General features: G+C 42.4%; 1 protein-coding gene and 1 pseudogene across 1 annotated transcript in view; one reads left to right on the forward strand and one right to left on the reverse strand.

Moving 5' to 3' along the window:
* Nucleotides 1-5,389, forward strand: part of LOC140927658 (thymidine kinase 2, mitochondrial-like) — a 10,129-nt gene extending 4,740 nt beyond the window's left edge. The window contains exons 7-9 of the mRNA XM_073377333.1: nucleotides 627-706; nucleotides 820-897; nucleotides 4,161-5,389. Of these exons, the coding sequence (XP_073233434.1) occupies nucleotides 627-706; nucleotides 820-897; nucleotides 4,161-4,280 (278 nt within the window). The 3' untranslated portion in view covers nucleotides 4,281-5,389. The remainder of the gene's footprint in view (nucleotides 1-626; nucleotides 707-819; nucleotides 898-4,160) is intronic.
* Nucleotides 5,390-9,201: 3,812 nt separating this feature from the next.
* Nucleotides 9,202-15,232, reverse strand: LOC140925598 (uncharacterized; annotated as a pseudogene).
* Nucleotides 15,233-16,589: the final 1,357 nt, after the last annotated feature.

Consider the following 16,589-nt stretch of genomic DNA (forward strand, 5'->3'; position numbering starts at 1 on the left):
CTCACAGAGACTAATATGCATTGAACCCAAGTTAGTGACTTTCACACCAGTCTGTGATTAATAGGACCAATTTCACACAAAGATAATGAAAATTAAGTAAGGTTGCTTGTTTGGGAGAGGTAGGAATATGGTAATCTATGCCTGGCCGGTCCCCTACCTACCCAAGCTGCCCTTGGTGAGCCAACTTTCCATACATCTTCTTACAAAATGTGGCAAATCATTTACATGATAAACAAAGAGTTTGCTCCGCTAGAGGGGTGACCCACCCAGCCGGTTCATTCTTTTATGATAGTAGGGTTACCCTCCTAGCTTTAGGGCTAACTTTCTTGGATGCGTAGATAACCAAATTTTCTTACCTATGGTTCTCCAATGCGCGCGCTTCGCGCGCGAAAGAGCTCCGCCATACATGCTTGCTAAAGTTGACTTCGCTGGAGAACAAACGGGGACTTAGTTTTAGCCTGAGTTTCTTCAGACTTTGTGTTATTCCCTCCACAGAAAAATTATAATATCTTTTAGTACTTTTTGAAAATGGTTGATTGAACTGCCACCTCATTCGTTCCCTAAGCTTCTCCAGACCTTGCGAACTGACGTTGGATTGAACTGTTTAATCTTTAATAATATTCTAGTTTACCTGAGGACTTCACCTGAAACATGCATGCAGAGGATTAAGGCAAGATCTCGAACTGAAGAAAAAACTCTCCCCATGGTAGGTAAAAATACAAAATATTATTGTTTTGTGGCTCAAGAAAGAGTAAATGTAGGGCGTAATGTTTTAGGGTTTATTCCTAACTAATGCACTTAACGCGTCTTTAATGACAGGAACTTCTATGTGCGTTACATGAAAGACATGAGGAGTGGCTAATTCAAGAAAAATTTCCTGTACCTGCTCCAGTTATGGTAAGCTAAGAAACGCAACTTATTTTCCAGCAGCAGAGGTGAGGTAACAGCTGACACTTCGCGCCACCACCACTGGTTTCCCCGCGGAACGAGCGCAAAATTTCCACACTGACGAAGTCTGGGTAGCGCACGTCATCAGTATGGAATTTTTGCGCGTCATTTCGTGAGGAAACCAGTCGCGGCGTCGTGAAATGTCAGTTGTTTTCTCAAGCTACTCGAAGGGATTAATTTGCTGGTGTGCATCTGTGATTAAAGGTCCTTTAACTTCATGTTTACGTCCCAATGCGTTCAGTCTCAGCCAGACGCGAGCTCATCATCCGGGGACTGCGACGGCAGGAAAAACGTCGCTGAAATGAAAAGTGCTTTCGCGTTCGGCTTTTAATCTTCATTGCGATCACTCCTACCCACTTACTTTGTTAAATGTAGAAAATGTAGTTGTCTGCCATGCCATACGTCTCGAGCCCATAACCTGTCAGATTTGTAATCGAAAACATCATACATCAGCAATGCCTTTGCATTGCTTATCGCCACAGGAATTCCACCAATTCATGTATCCAGGTGTTATTGTCGAAGTCCAAGGAATAAAATGCAGAGCTCTGTTGGACACAGGTGCCGGACGTTCCTATGTATTTGCCGCGCTTCTAGACCGTGTATCAAGTGGTAAGTGAACGTGAAAGAAGTCCGGAACATAGAGATGTTACTGAGGACGTCAACAAGATAAGTAAATCTGGCGATGATTGACATTACTGACGTCAATAGAAAGTTTTCAATGACTGTGGAGGTTACAAGAGTGGATAAAGGAGAGTTGCTTTTTCTTGATAACCCCAAGTATCAAGAAATGATTGCAAGGTATCCGCAGCTGTCGGGAGTCGCAATGAACGATCTGGACACAAAGCGTCGCCTACCAGTGCACCTGATACTTGGAGCCGGTGAATACTCGAAACTGAAAACAGAAAGTGCACTGAAAATCGGCGAGCCTCGTCAGCCGATTGCCGGAGGAACAAAATTTGGCTGAATCATCATGTCGCCAGGAAAGGAGCCTCTACACCTGTCAAACGTGTTGTTAAAGCAAACGTCACATGTCAATTACGAAGAACTTTGTGACCTTGATGTACCTGGGTTGCCTGATACGGCCCTGAACGACCAAGTAGCGTGTATGCTGAATATAAGAGCAGCTTATGCGAGATAAGGAGGGTTGATATGAAACTGGTCTGCCCTGGCTAGGAGACCATCCTGTGCAGTGTTACCAAACAATGAAGAGGGTAGTCTGCGCCGTCTTAACAGTCTAAACAAACGGTAGGAGATTATTGAAGATCAGAACAAAGCGGGCGTTGTAGAAACAGCAGAAGAGCCAAATCTACGCTAGCAAGTTGCACACCTAGAGATTGGTCAAGCATCAGTGCCAATTGTAAGTTCTGCCGTCCGCAACCTTGGCTCGTAGTTTGACAGTGGAACAATGGTCTGGTGCAACAGTGGCCCAGTCAAACAGTGGCCCAGTGAAGCAGTGGCACAGTACGTAGAGCAGTAGCACAGAGGAACAGTGGTACAGTTGCACCGTGGTTCAGTGGAGCCGTGGAACAATGGAACAGTGGCACACTAAAACAGTCGCAAAATGGAATAGTAGAACAGTGACGCAGAGGAACAACTGCACAGTGGCCCAGTGGCACAGTAGAACAGCAGCACAGTGGAACGTGGCACAGTAGAACAGTGGTACCGTAGAACAGTGGAAAATTGGACAGTGGCATAGTAGCACAGTAGATGAGCACAGTGGAGTAATGGCCCAGTGGAACAGTGGAGCAGTGGCACAGTAGAACAGTGGCACAGAAGAACAGTGCTACAGTTGCACCGTGGTTCCGTGGAACCGTGGCACACTGGAACAGTGAATCAGAGGCACAGTTGTAGCGAGGCACAGTGGCCCAGTGGAACAGCGGCACAGTGGAACGTGGCCCACTGGAACGGTAGAATAGTGGAACAGTGGAACACTGGAACAGTGGTTCAGTGAAACAGTGACACAGTGAAACAGTAGAACTGCAGCAAAGTGAAACAGAAACAGTGGCACAGAGGAACAGTTACACAGTGAAACAGTGGCACAGTAAAGCAGTGGAACAGCTGCACAGTAAAGCAGTGGAACAGCTGCACAGTGGAACATGGCAGAGTAGAACAGCATCACAGTGGAACAGTGGCACAGTAGCACACTAGATGAGCACAGTGGAGCAATGGCCCGGTGATTAGTGGAGCAGTGGCACAGTTGAACAGTGGCACAGAAGAACAGTGCTACAGTTGCACCGTGGTTCAGTGGAACAGTGGCACGCTGGAACATTCGCACAGTGGTATAGTGGAGCAGTGATACAGTAGAACAGTGGCACAGTTGCACCGTTGTTCAGTGGAACTGTGGCTCAGTGTCACACAGGAACAGTGGCACAGTGGAACAGGGGAACAGTGGTACAGTGAAATAGTGGCACAGTTGCACTGTGGTTCAGTGGAACCGTGGCATAATGGAACAGTGGCACACTGGAACAGACGGACAGTAGAACAGTGAAACAGTGACAAAGTGGAACACTGAAACAGTGGCACCGTGAAACAGTGGCGCAGTCATAGGAAATGATGAAGTGGTCAGAGGAGCGAGGTTGCGCACGGGCTGCGGCAATTCTTGTGTTGAGCGACCTTTTCAACATTTGTACCCACACCGGTGAGGATGAACCCGAAGGTTGCTCCCTTCCGCCCAAGACGGGATGCCGCCGTCACAGCACGTCTGCGTTTACAGGAGATTACCCAAGATGGAAATTGTCGGTTGTTTTACATTGACCCTAAGATCTGGAGCTATTAACTCAGACATTTGTTTTGTTACGTCGGTGATTTCCGTTTGATTACATATCTATATAGATTATACTTTGAAAGACGTATATCTCCTCCAGAGACGTATGGGGGAAGTGTGTCGAGAACTGACGTTATGCAATTTAGGTTTGACGTTGATTCTGATTTCTTTCAGGGTTAGGGGGACCCTCAAAAATAAGTATCGTATGACTTTGGTGATGGAATAGCAAGCTGGTGATCGTAGTGAGAGAATGTTGCGATTTTAGTTCCAACGATAAGTTTTAGATCTTCTACAAGCATTAAAGAAATTCACAACGAGATTAACAACGATTTAATACACAGTTAAAAGCAGACATGTTACATGTTCCTAGAGAACATCTGGTATTATTGAACGTTATATGAACATTACATTTCGACTATTTTTAAACTACAGAAAACTTGTTTTCCAGGTCGTAGATGGCAACAGGAACCTTGAAGAGATGATGCAGTTTTACCGGGCCAATAACCAGTATCTCCTAGGAATGGAAAAATGGCCTCATTACCACTCGGTGCAAGAAGCTGTTTGCTAAAACGTTTTATACATTGCCGAAACTGGACAAATTTTTCTAGCTAGTGTTGTAAAGGATTTTAGCTTTTACCGTTGCACTAGTGAAGACAGATTGATGCACTTTCCCGACATTTTTCCTTGTTATAGCAGAGGAAATTTCCTAAAGCAAAGTCACAGTATAACTTGCCCATTCGGACTTCGTGGTTGTCGTCTTCATCTTCGCATTGTCTTAAGGTTTAAGACTGCAACTTAAACCTAACCCCTTTTTTTCATCAAGTACAAGTGATTGATTGTAGCAATGTTGTACTATAAAGTGCCATACGTGGAATTTCGGTAAACTCAACATGGACATGTCAGATCCAGCTTTATAGTAATACGGCCAAAGTGCCTGTTTTTAAAACAATCAGTAATTTGCTAATAATGGTAGTAGAACTTCGTGTCGTCCAATTCGGTCTGTAATAGACCTATTCGGCTAACTCAATGTTGTACCCAATTTAAACCCTTTGGGAATAAAACGTTTTGTTTCAGGAATTTCCATATCATTTAAGTGTGAATGCCACATTATAATGCAAATACAATACACAAAGAATCTTATCCCCGGGAGATTTGAATTGGGTACAACACTGAGTTAGCCGAATAGGTCTATCATACGAGTGATTAACAAAATCGCGGGAGTCCGTTTTGCTTAACCACGAGTATGATTAAAGACCGAATTGGACGACACGAAGTCCTGTTACCAATTAATCATAACCGTTACAATTTCCGGAAAAATTAATGCATTCTTTTTCGGTAAAAGAGCTTTTAATACCAAATGGCCAAAATTAAGGAAATTAATAGCGGAGCTCCACGCGCGGCGCTTCGCGCCGCGAGTGGGCAGAGCCCCATAGCTAAGGAAATGTGATAATCTACCCATCCAAAAAAATTGGTAATCACGTGACCGTACACCGACCGTCCGTCCACACCACAGGCATACCAATGTAAAATGACTCAATCATCAGGTTGGAAGGAAATTACATGGCCGCCCGGACTTTTAGAAAGAAAAAACAACAACAAAGTCGTGTCTTTTTCGGCATTGTTTTTTATGTTTACACTAACGTGGATAACAAAGAAAGAGCTAGAGCGAGTTATTGAGACGAATTTCGTAGGAAGAAAAACATGGAAATTCAAAGCGGCGGTGAGAAATGCTAGCGGACAGCAAGGTGAAAATGAGCGGCAGTGAAAAATAAAAGCGAACATGAACACAGGAAACAAAATATTGGGTAAGCACATACGACAATTCCTCCATAAAAATAATGTGTAACAAGGAAGTTTGACGTTTCAGTCGTACAAAACATCGTTGTAGTTGTGCAAAACAACGGCAAGGGAAAGATAAAAAAGAAAAGGTGTGCTGCACGTGCAATTTGTTTTTTGCTAATTAGATCTATTAGTCTTGAAGCCATTTTCATTGTCCTCCCCGTTTAGCATTACACGATTTAGTTTTTTTGTTTACACGTATTATTGACCAGAGCTTCGCTTTTAGCCTTAACGAAGTTTTTTAGCCCTAGCAAATTCGTCCATTTTGGAAAATTCCTGGTTTGGTATGGTAAGTGGTCGTTGCTATGGTTATTGTGATAACTTCCGGGTTTTGTTGGATTTACCTGAGTGCACTTAATGTGGTTGGCTAATGTAACTGTCTGACTACAACTCAGTACACAATGATTAGTGAAAAATAAAGCAGTTAGTGCACCAATCAAATTTGAGGAAATTGTAATGGTTAAAACGGAAAGTTACAGGAACACCGAAGAGAAAATGTAGCAGTGCATATAAATATACTTGTTGAGTTGTTGTCTAAGTTACTGCTTAAAGTGGTTTTATATACAAAAACGGTTAAAAATGGGACAATAACATATGTCATGACTCATCAGCAATGTGATTTAGTCTTTATGCAAAGTACAACAATTTTAACTCACAACGTGTTTGTTCAGTATTTCTGTTTGGAATTTTATGTGTTATTTACGTTACAAACCCGATTTCTTGAACGTTCGAGTTTTTCCAAACTCCTGGATAATTCGAACTGAGAAACTATTTTCCCTTTTCCCAGTCAAAGCCCTGTAGTCTTACAACCCCTAGTTATAAGAACCCCCGGTTGTAAGATCCCTGGTTGTAAGACCCCTGGTTGTAAGAACCCCTGGTTATAAGACTCCTGGTTGTAAGACCCCCAGGGCTGGGTTGTTCAAAGGTGGGTTAAGTTAACCCACGGTTGGTGCGAAATTTGATTTCAGATATGAAAGCTTGAGAAGCAAATTCAGTTTTATTCTTTCTGCCAACAAATTGACGATTGGATGCTCTAAAAAGAAGAGAGGAAATTACCCGGGAAAATACTTTTGAACAAAAGAAAAAGAAAACCGGGTTAAAATTTAACCCTGGGTTAGCACTAATCGGCCTTCGAACAACTGGGCCCTGGTTGTAACAATCCCAGGTTATAAAGCCCCTGGTTTAAGACACCTGGTTGTTAGAACCCCAAGTTGTCAGAACCCCTGGTTGTAAGAACCCCAACTTCTAAGACACCTGGCCCGGGTTGCTCGAAGTATGGTTAGTGCTAACCAGCGTTAAATACCATGGAAACCTATGCATTTTGATACCTCTTAACCAACGGTTAGCGCTAACCAGGCTTCGAGCAACCGGCCCCTGGTTGTTAGAACCCCAAGTTGTAACACCCCTGCTTGTAAAGACCGCTGCTTGTAAGACCCCTGGTTAAAAGACCCCTGGTGGTAAGACCACTTGTTGTAGGAAGTAATGGTTGTAACACTCCTGCTTGTAAGACCTCTGGTTACCTGAATCTCTGATTGTGAGAACCCATGGTTGTAAGACCCCTGGATGTAAGAACCCTGATGGTACGAACCCCTGATTGTAAGACTTAATTATAAAAAGCCCTGGTTGTAACAACCCCAAGTTGTAAGGCCCCTGGTTGTAAGAACCCCCGGTTGTAACACCCCTGGTTGTAAGAACCCTAAGTTGTAAGACCTCTGGTTGTAGGAAGCACTGGTTGTAAGAACCCTTGGTTATAAGAACCCCCGGTTGTAAGACACCTGCTTGTAAAAACCCCAAGTTGTACGACCCTCGGTTGTAAGAACCCCTGCTTGTAAGGCCCCTGGTTGTAGGAAGCACTGGTTGTAAAACCCCTGGTTGTAAGAACGCCAAGTTGCACGACCCTCGGATGTAAGAACCCCTGGTTGTAAGAACCCCAAGTTGTAAGAGCCCCTGTTGTAGGAACCACTGGTTAATAGAACCCCTGGTTATAAGAAGCCCCAGTTGTAAGACCGCTGGTTGTAAGACTCCTGGTTGTAAGAACCCCCGGTTGTAAGACACCCTGGTTGTAAGACACCTGGTTGTCAGAATCCCAAGTTGTAAGACCCCTGGTTGTAAGAACCCCACGTTGTAAGACCCGTTGTTGTAAGACACCTGGTTGTTAGAACCCCAAGTTGTAATACTCCTGGGCCCAGTTGCTCGAAGCATGGTTAGCGTTAACCAGCGTTTACTACCTTGAACACGTATTGGTTTTGATACTGCTTAACCAATGGTTAAAGCTAACCATGCTTTGAGCGACTCAGCCCTGGTTGTAAGACCCCTGGTTGTAGGAACCACTGGTTGTAAGACCCCTTGTTGTAAGAACCGAAAGTTGTACGACCCTTGGTTGTAAGACCCCTGGTTATAGGAACCCCTGGTTGTAAGAACCCTTGGTTGTAAGATCCCTGGTTGTAAGAGCCCCAAGTTGTAAGAACCCAAAGTTGTACGACCCTTGGTTGTAAGAACCCATGGTTGTAAGACCCCTGGTTATAGGAACCCCTGGTTGTAAGAACCCTTGGTTGTAAGACCCCTGGTTGTAAGACCCTTTGTTGTAAGAACCCCAGTTTGTAAGACCCACGGTTGTAACAACCCCATGTTTTAGGACCCTTGGTTGTAAGAACCCCCGGTTGTAAGACCCCTGCTGGTAAGAACCCCTGGTTGTAAGACCCCCAACTTGTAAGACCCCTGGTTGTAAGAACCTCTCGTTGTAAGACCCCTGGTTATAAGAATCCCAAGTTGTAAGACCACTTGTTGTAAGACCCCAGGTTGCAAGAACCCCAAGTTTTAAGACTCCTGGTTGTAGGAACCACTAATTGTAAGAACCCCTGGTTATAAGAACCCTTGGTTGTAAGACCCCTGGTTGTAAGAACCCCTAGTTGAATTAGTCCTGGTGATAAGAACCCCTGGTTGTTAGATCCCCTGGTTGTAATAACCCCAAGTTGTAAGACCCCCGGTTGTAAGACACCTGGTTGTAAGAACCCCAAGTTGTAAGACCCCTGGTTGTAGTAACGACTGGTCGATAGAACCTCTGGTTATAAGAACCCCCGGTTGTAAGACCCCTTGTTGTAAGACCCCTGGTTGTAAGAACCCCTGGTTGTAAGAACCTCAAGTTGTAAAACCTATTGTTACGAGACACCTGGTTGTTAGAACCTCAAGTTGTAAGACCCCTGGTTGTAAGAATCCCTGGTTGTAAGACCCCTGGTTGTAAGAACCCCAAGTTGTAGGACCCCTGGATGTAAGAACCCCTGGTTGTAAGAACCCCAAGTTGTAAGACCCCCGGTTGTAAGACACCTGGTTGTAAGAACCCCAATTTGTAAGACCCCTGGTTGTAAGAGCCCCAAGTTGTAAGAACCCCTGGTTGTAAGAACCCCTGGTTGTAAGCATCCTTGGTTGTAAGACCGTTGGTTGTAAGAACCCCAGGATGTAAGAAACCCTGGTTGTAAGACCCCTGGTCGAAGGAACCCCGGGTTTTAAGACTCCTGGATGTAAGTCTAGCTTTAGCGAGCTAAAATTTTTTTATTCTCGATATTTTTGACCAACTGGTTGGATTGTACTAATACAATTATTCCTCTCGCCCTCATGGCGTCTGAGTCAATAGCCCGTGAGACCCTATTAACTCAGAACCGATTCGAGCTCGATAGCTGCGCCTTCGTTCCAGTGAGCATAAATTCAGTCTTGGAATCATTGATCATGAGTTTGTCATTGATCATCCAGCTACGGATGTCACAGAGGCACGCTTCCATTGCCGCAATGGCGGCGTCTTGATCAGAATCATCGTTTGGATTGAATGCTAAGTAGATACCGGTATCATCGGCGTAACTGTGCGCTGTTGGCAAGTGCTGGCTAATGACATCAAAAAGCTCACTAGTGTAGAGGGAGAACAGCATTGGGCCGAGACAGGAGCCCTGTGGCACACCAAACTTCAGATGAAAACTGTCTGACTTTGCACTGCCAATTACAATTCGGTGGGATCTATTCAACAGATAGGATTTAAACCACGTTAGTGGTTGATCTTTAATTCCGAATTTGTATTCGAGGCGCCACAGTAATATATCATGGTCTACTGTATCAAAGGCAGCGCTTAGATCTAGGAACACTAGTAATGTGACTTGTTGTTTGCTCATGCTGACAAGTATGTCGTTGCGCATGCGCAGTAAGGCAGTCTCCGTACTGTGATATTTGCAGTAAGCTGATTGAAATTCTGGAAACATCTGATTGAATGACACGTGATCAAAGATTTGTAGTGCAGCAGCCTTTTCAGTGGTCTTTGAAAGGAATGCGAGATTGGTGACGGGCCGGTAGTTTTTCTTATAACAATCGTAACCAACTGAATTCCGCCTCTGGCCATGAAATCCAGAGTTTCTTCACTTCTTACTAAGTTCCACACTTCTCAGAGGGGTGGAAGTGTGGAAGTTAAGATATTGGCGCACTTTTCCCCCTGTTAGAACCCCTTGTCATTTTTTACTTAGTTCCACACTTCTTAGAAGTGTAGAAATTTGGAAAAGAGAAAATCACACCAAAGTTATTTCTAGCCCACCAAAGCGCAAGGAAATGATGGAAATTTCGGTATCTAAATAGGTATTGCTGTCTGAAAAGCTAAAAAGGCGAAATTGTCTGTCGAAAAATATAAAAGAAAAAAAATTCCTGAAAAACGAGCAACTGAGAATCGCATAGGGTGACCATTTCCAGTAAAGCCGGGTGAGGCGTAACCCCCAAGAACCATTGATGAATATATTATTCGAAAGTTGAATCCGTTGCCAGTTGTAGATTTCAGATTGATCTCCGCATTCTTGCATGCGTAATGAGCTGTGAATTCACACGCAAGGCAGTCATGAAATTTCTACCAGCTCAGTTTTCCTGAATTTACGATGGCCCAGGAGGGTCAAAGTCCAGTATTGGTTTTTGACAGTCCAGTTATGGTTTTACACAGTCTAGTTTTAGTTTTTACACAGTCCAGTTTTAATTTTTACAGAGTCCAGTTTTGATTTTTACACAGTCCAGTTTTATTTTTTTAACTCAGTCCAGTTTTAGTTTTTACACAGTGCAGTTTTTTTTTTTACACAGTCCAGTTCTATTTTTACACGGTCAACGGTCCAGTTTTATTTTCTGTGTAGTTACGAGACCTCTCTCCCTCTACTGTAACATTCAGGGCGGAAAAACGTTCTGCGCAAGCTTCTGCGCATCCCTTATCGCAGGCTCAAGGCGGGCTTTTCTGTGCGTGTGTTGGGTGTGTTCAACTGTGTTTGTCTGTTACTGAGAGAAGTTCTGACTGAGACTGAATGAAATGCACAAGGTGTGAACGTTTTCTTCTCGAAAAGCCTTTTTACTTTTGTGTGGTTTTTGTTTTTCGTCACTTACAAATTATTTTGGACTCGACCAACCGATGTTAAGGGAAAAACGAATCATCCCGTCAGTCTGAGGTGGAATAAAAAGTTTTCAATATTTCCAAAGAGGCGAGTATTTTTCTGATTGTGCTTTCGATTTATTGGTGAGTTGATTTCGCCTTCTTTCGCCGGGTTGAATTAAAACCCGCTTGTATTCTGTGATTAGTAAATACTTTTTTACATGCCCAGATTTATTCCCATTGCAGAACCACAGCTTTATCCTTCTCTTCAGTCAAAAAATCATTTGTGCGCCCTAAAACTTTCTCGGATATAGAAGACCAGTAAGCTTACTCGATAAGAAAAGACTACTTCGATCATTGTTCCGTTGCTCAAGTAATAGTAGTCAGAGTTTTCTTCACTTTCAATTACATAGTTTTGTTTTCCAGTGCACTGTGAAAGTTTCTGTTCTTTATAGGAAATAACTTTCTGTACGCAAATGATTCCTCTTCACTCGCTGTGAATTAGAGAACCACAACTGCCGGCAGTGACTTCAAATCAATTGACTCTGCCCGTAAACGATTGCTGGAGCTGGATTTGTCTGAGACGAGCAAAACAAATACCATTATGCGCAGTTTTCTGTATTTTCTAACGATTGGCTGAGTTTAATTTGCTTGAATGTAGACCGTGCCCTCACATGGACCAGTTATTCACTGAGTTATTAAAAATAGGTACATGATGAATCATGGTTTAGCTACAAAGCTCACTACAACTGATCCTTTGCTTTTAACATCCTTAGGTAGGTTTTATTCGTATAAAAAATTCATTTCTTCATTGTCAGCAAGAAGTTTTTGCAAGAATGTAATTTTAACTTTGTTTCAAGAAAATTCTACTTTCGCGTAGGTTTTTGACAGATGATATGCATGTTCAGCTTGGCAACACAAAGCATAATTTATATTTATCTCTTAGTACGCGAAACGATCAAGTTTAAAAATAAACTATAGTTGCTTTGAAACCGAATTTTGGGAAGATTTTACTACATAAAGATTGACCTTTTTTCTGCCCACATATCAACGCAATAACTTTTACATTGAGGATTTTGTTTATATTTTAGTGATCTGCAAAGCCATGAGTGTCCGATCCAGCGTGTTTTAAAATATCAGCTCCAGTGCGACAAAGTTCAGTGACTTCAAAAACATCGTGGGCAAGCGTTACTTTTTTGGGGCAAATCACTGTACAAAGATATGTTGTTTTTGTGTCCACACTGGAGCTCCGGATCTTATAGATCCATGAACTTCCTTAAATGAACACATTTTGTGAATGCATATTGAAAAAAATCGGACCTACGAATGCACATTTCCAGTACCACGCAAGGAAATTAACGTCGTTAAAGTCCGTTTTACTATGTGGTATTCTTCAAGAAAATTGAGTAATGAGAGGGTTATAACCACAGCTTGCAAGTTTTGAAGACAAATTGCTTGTTCTTTCCAGGTTATGAGTGAATACATTTTATTTTTAGGCAAAAAAATGCTTCAAATCCCGCCACTTTTTCAAACCCGATCAGGGGATCTGGGCAAAAAAGTTCACGCATGCTCATTACGTTTTTCCGCCCTGAAACTGTAACACGTGTTATCTCACGGCAGCCATTTTGTATTTTCTTGCGACAATGGATTCAATCATCAGGTAGGTTGTTCGAGAGGAACTGAGACGTTCAAATTCTAGTCGTCAAGAAACTGCGTCTTCTACTAATCAAGATGATCAGGGAAGAAGTAAAAGCGAATCAGGTGCGGCTGGATCATCACGAAGTTCGTTTTCATCACGAACCGTGGGCCGTTTGGGGTGTTTCTAAAACGAAGACCAGACACGAATTCTATCTAAATCTATGTTAACACAACGCTCTATTTATTCCACATCATTGCTCGCATAGCTCTTACCCCTTGTTACCCCTTGCTCCCCTTGTTACCGCTTGTTTCCCTTAGTAACCCATTGTTCCGCCTTGTTACCCCTTGTTACAGCTTGTTACCCCTTGTTACCCTTGCTACCCTATTTACCCCTTGTTACCCTTGTTACCACTTGTTACCCCTTGTTACCCTTGTTACCCAATTTACTCCTTGTTACTCTTGTTACACCTTGTTACCCTTGTTACCCCTTTGTACCATTGTTACCCCTTGTTCCCCTTTTTTACCCCTTGTTACCCTTGTTACCCTTGTTACCCCTTGTTATCCTTTGTTACCATTTGTTACCCTTGTTACCCCTTGCTACCTCTGGTTACCCCTTGTTACCCTTGTTACCCCTTATTACCTCGTGTTACCCTTTGTTACCCCTTGTTACCCTTGTTACCCTTTGTTAGCCCTTGTTACCCTTGTTAGCCCTTGTTACCTTTTGTTACCCCTTGTTACCCTTGTTAATCCTTGTTGTGCTTTGTTACCCCTTGTTACCCCTTGTTATCCTTGCTACCCCATGTTACCCTTGTTACCCTTGTTACCTCTTGTTACCCTTATTACCCCTTGTTACCCCTTGATACCCCTTGTTATCCTTTGCAACCCCTTGTTACCCTTGTTACCCCTTGTTACCCTTTGTTACCCTTGTTACCCTTTGTTACCCCCTGTTACCCTTTGTTACCCCTTGTTACCTCTTGTTACCCCTTGTTACTCTTGTTACCCCTTGTTACCGCTTGTTACCTCTTGTTACACATGTTACCCGATCTTACCCCTTGTTATCCCTTGTTACCCCTTGTTACCCTATGTTACCCCTTGTTACCCCTTGTTACCTTTGTTATCGCTAGTTATCCTTTGTTACCCCTCTGGTTACCCCTTGTTACCCTTTTTACCCTTTGTTACCCTTGTTACCCCTTATTACTCTTTGTTACCCCTTGCTACCCTTTGTTATCCTTTGTTACCCCTTGTTATCCCTTGTTATCCTTTGTTACCCCTTGTTACCCTTGTTACCCCTTGTAACCCTTTGTTATCCTTTGTTACCTCTTGTTACCCTTATTAGCCCTTGTTACCTTTTGTAATAATAATAACAATAATTTACCAATTTATATAGCGCGTATTTACATTTGCTGATCAATAGCGCTTTACAATCATATGTTAAAAAGAAAACGAAAATACATTACCGTGAGAATAAAATAAACTAAGTTACAAACTATAAAAATACTTTTTAAAAAGATAGGTTTTAAGTCGAGATTTAAAACTGTTAAGTGATGTTGCTTGACGAAGCTCCACAGGTAGCTCATTCAAGAGTTTCGGAGCTGCTGCTGAGAATGATCTTGCTCCCAATGTTGAGAGCATCTTTCCCTTGGGATAGTCCAATAAGAGCTTACCAGTAGACCTAAGATTATATAATGAATTCGATTTTATACTAATAAGATCGCTAAGATAAGTTGGCGCTAGGCCATAAATACATTTGAAAGTCAAAAGTAAAATCTTATAGTCAATACGCAAAGAAACCGGCTGCCAGTGCAGCTCATAAAGCGCCGGTGTAATGTGAGAAAACTTTCCAATGCCCAGAATAAGTCTTGCTGCTGCATTTTGTACACGCTGTAATTTAGCGATCTGCACATTTGGTAAGCCAAACAATAAACCATTACAATAGTCAAGACGGCTGGTTATAAAAGCGTGAACCAAAGTAATTAAAGAATCTCTCGACAGGTATTTCTTAATACGTCTCAAGTTATGTAAATGATAAAATGCCGCATTACAAGCCTTGTTTATATGATCAGTCATGCTTAAGTTGCTGTCAAACCACGATCCAAGGTTTCTAACACATGGGCTTGGGCTGATACGATTATTGCCCACAGTTATCGAACACGAATCTAATTAATTTATCAAGCTGTTGTCGTGTGCCGACTAACAAAAACTCCGTTTTATCATCATTGATCACCAACCGATCTTGAATCATCCATTTCCTCACCGCGTCAATGCACTTTTCCATAGCTTGTATAGCATCAGCTTGAGCAGTGTTGCTGAGTGGTTTAAAACTCAGATACAGCTGCGTATCATCAGCGAAACAGTGAGCATCGGGAAGATAATGTTCCACGATCTTAAACAGCTTGGACGCATATATTATGAATAGCAAAGGCCCTAAACATGAGCCTTGGGGTACCCCGCAGTTCAAGTCAAAAGGACGAGAAAGAACTTCATGTATAGAAACGCGCTGACTTCTATCAGACAAGTACGATCTAAACCAATTCAGAGCAGTCCCACGTATGCAAACCTCGTCAGATAGCCTCTCTAAAAGTATTCGATGATCAACAGTGTCAAAGGCAGCACTGAGATCCAATAAAATTAACATAGTGACATGTTGAGAGTTCATCTTTAACAAAATATCGTTCATCACCTTGATAAGTGCAGTTTCAGTGCTATGGAATTGCCTGTAAGAAGATTGAAGCGCAGGAAAAATAGAATTTGAAACCATGTGATCGTAAACTTGATTAAAAACGACTTTTTCAGTCAACTTGGATACGTATTGTAAGTTACTAACTGGTCTGTAATTTTTGTACAACAAATCCAATCCAGGTTTCTTCAAGATAGGATTAATAAGCCCACATTTCCAATCATCCGCAAATTCTCCAGAATTAAGAGACAGGTTGATCATTTTAGTAATGACTGGTAATAGCACATCAGCACAGCTGATTACCATAGGTGTTGGCATTTCATACAGCTTTTCTTCGGAGAGCAGCCAATCAACTTACTAACTGCACTTTCAGTTAAAGGGATAAAGCTGTCCAGTGTTCTAGTTGGTAACGTTTTCACATAGTCCAAATGAGAATCATGGAAACAATCGGCTAGTCTGTCCAGTTTGACATGGATGGCGTCAATCTTTTCAACAAAGAAGCTACCCATTTCATTGGCTAAAACCAGCTTGTCACTAGTTGGTGGAAAAGGTACTTCATGACCTTGATTTAGCAACCTCTTTGTTGCCGAGAATAGGTTCCTTTGATTAGAGTTATTTTCAACAATAAAGTCTGAGTAAAACTTACGACGGGCTTCATTCATCAGGTAGGTTGTAAAGTTCCCCTTCTTTTTAAATTCAAGCAAATCATTGACACTTCGAGATCGACGCCATTTTCTTTCAGCTCTTCGTCTTTCCCTCCTTGACTCCCTAATATCTTCACTAAACCAAGGTACCAAAGGCCTCACTGTGATAAACTTAGTAACGAGTGGAGCATGACGATCAAGAGCCGCAGATAATGTAGAATTATAACATTTAACAAGATCATTCAGAGCATCAGGGCTGTTTGTACAAAGCGAAGTTGTAGAGAGTTCATCGCATAACAGGTTAACGTCAACCACCTTTGTCTTCCTGAAAGAGATTTTTTTCTTCGGGAGCGGTGGCCTGTCCAGGGTTAGATTACAAATCAAAGTAGAGTGATCAGAAAACAGACAGTCAGTCACAGGGATGTTAGCTAATAAGGAGTCGCATTGTCGAGTAATGATCAAATCCAGCGTGTGTCCTGACTCGTGTGTTGGTACATTAACATGCTGTTGAAGGCCCATTGACTCAAGCAGCTCCTTTAAACAAACACTGTCTACATTCCCTGGAACGTCTACATGGATATTAAAATCACCTGCTATCAGTAACGGTACAGATGACATTATGATATCCTCCAAAAAACTCGAAAAATCAGCAAAAAATACACTCGTCGTGACAGGATGGTTACTAGAGTAGGGTGGACGGTA

Source organism: Porites lutea, chromosome 2 (assembly GCF_958299795.1).
Source record: "Porites lutea chromosome 2, jaPorLute2.1, whole genome shotgun sequence".
Lineage (NCBI taxonomy): Eukaryota > Metazoa > Cnidaria > Anthozoa > Scleractinia > Poritidae > Porites > Porites lutea.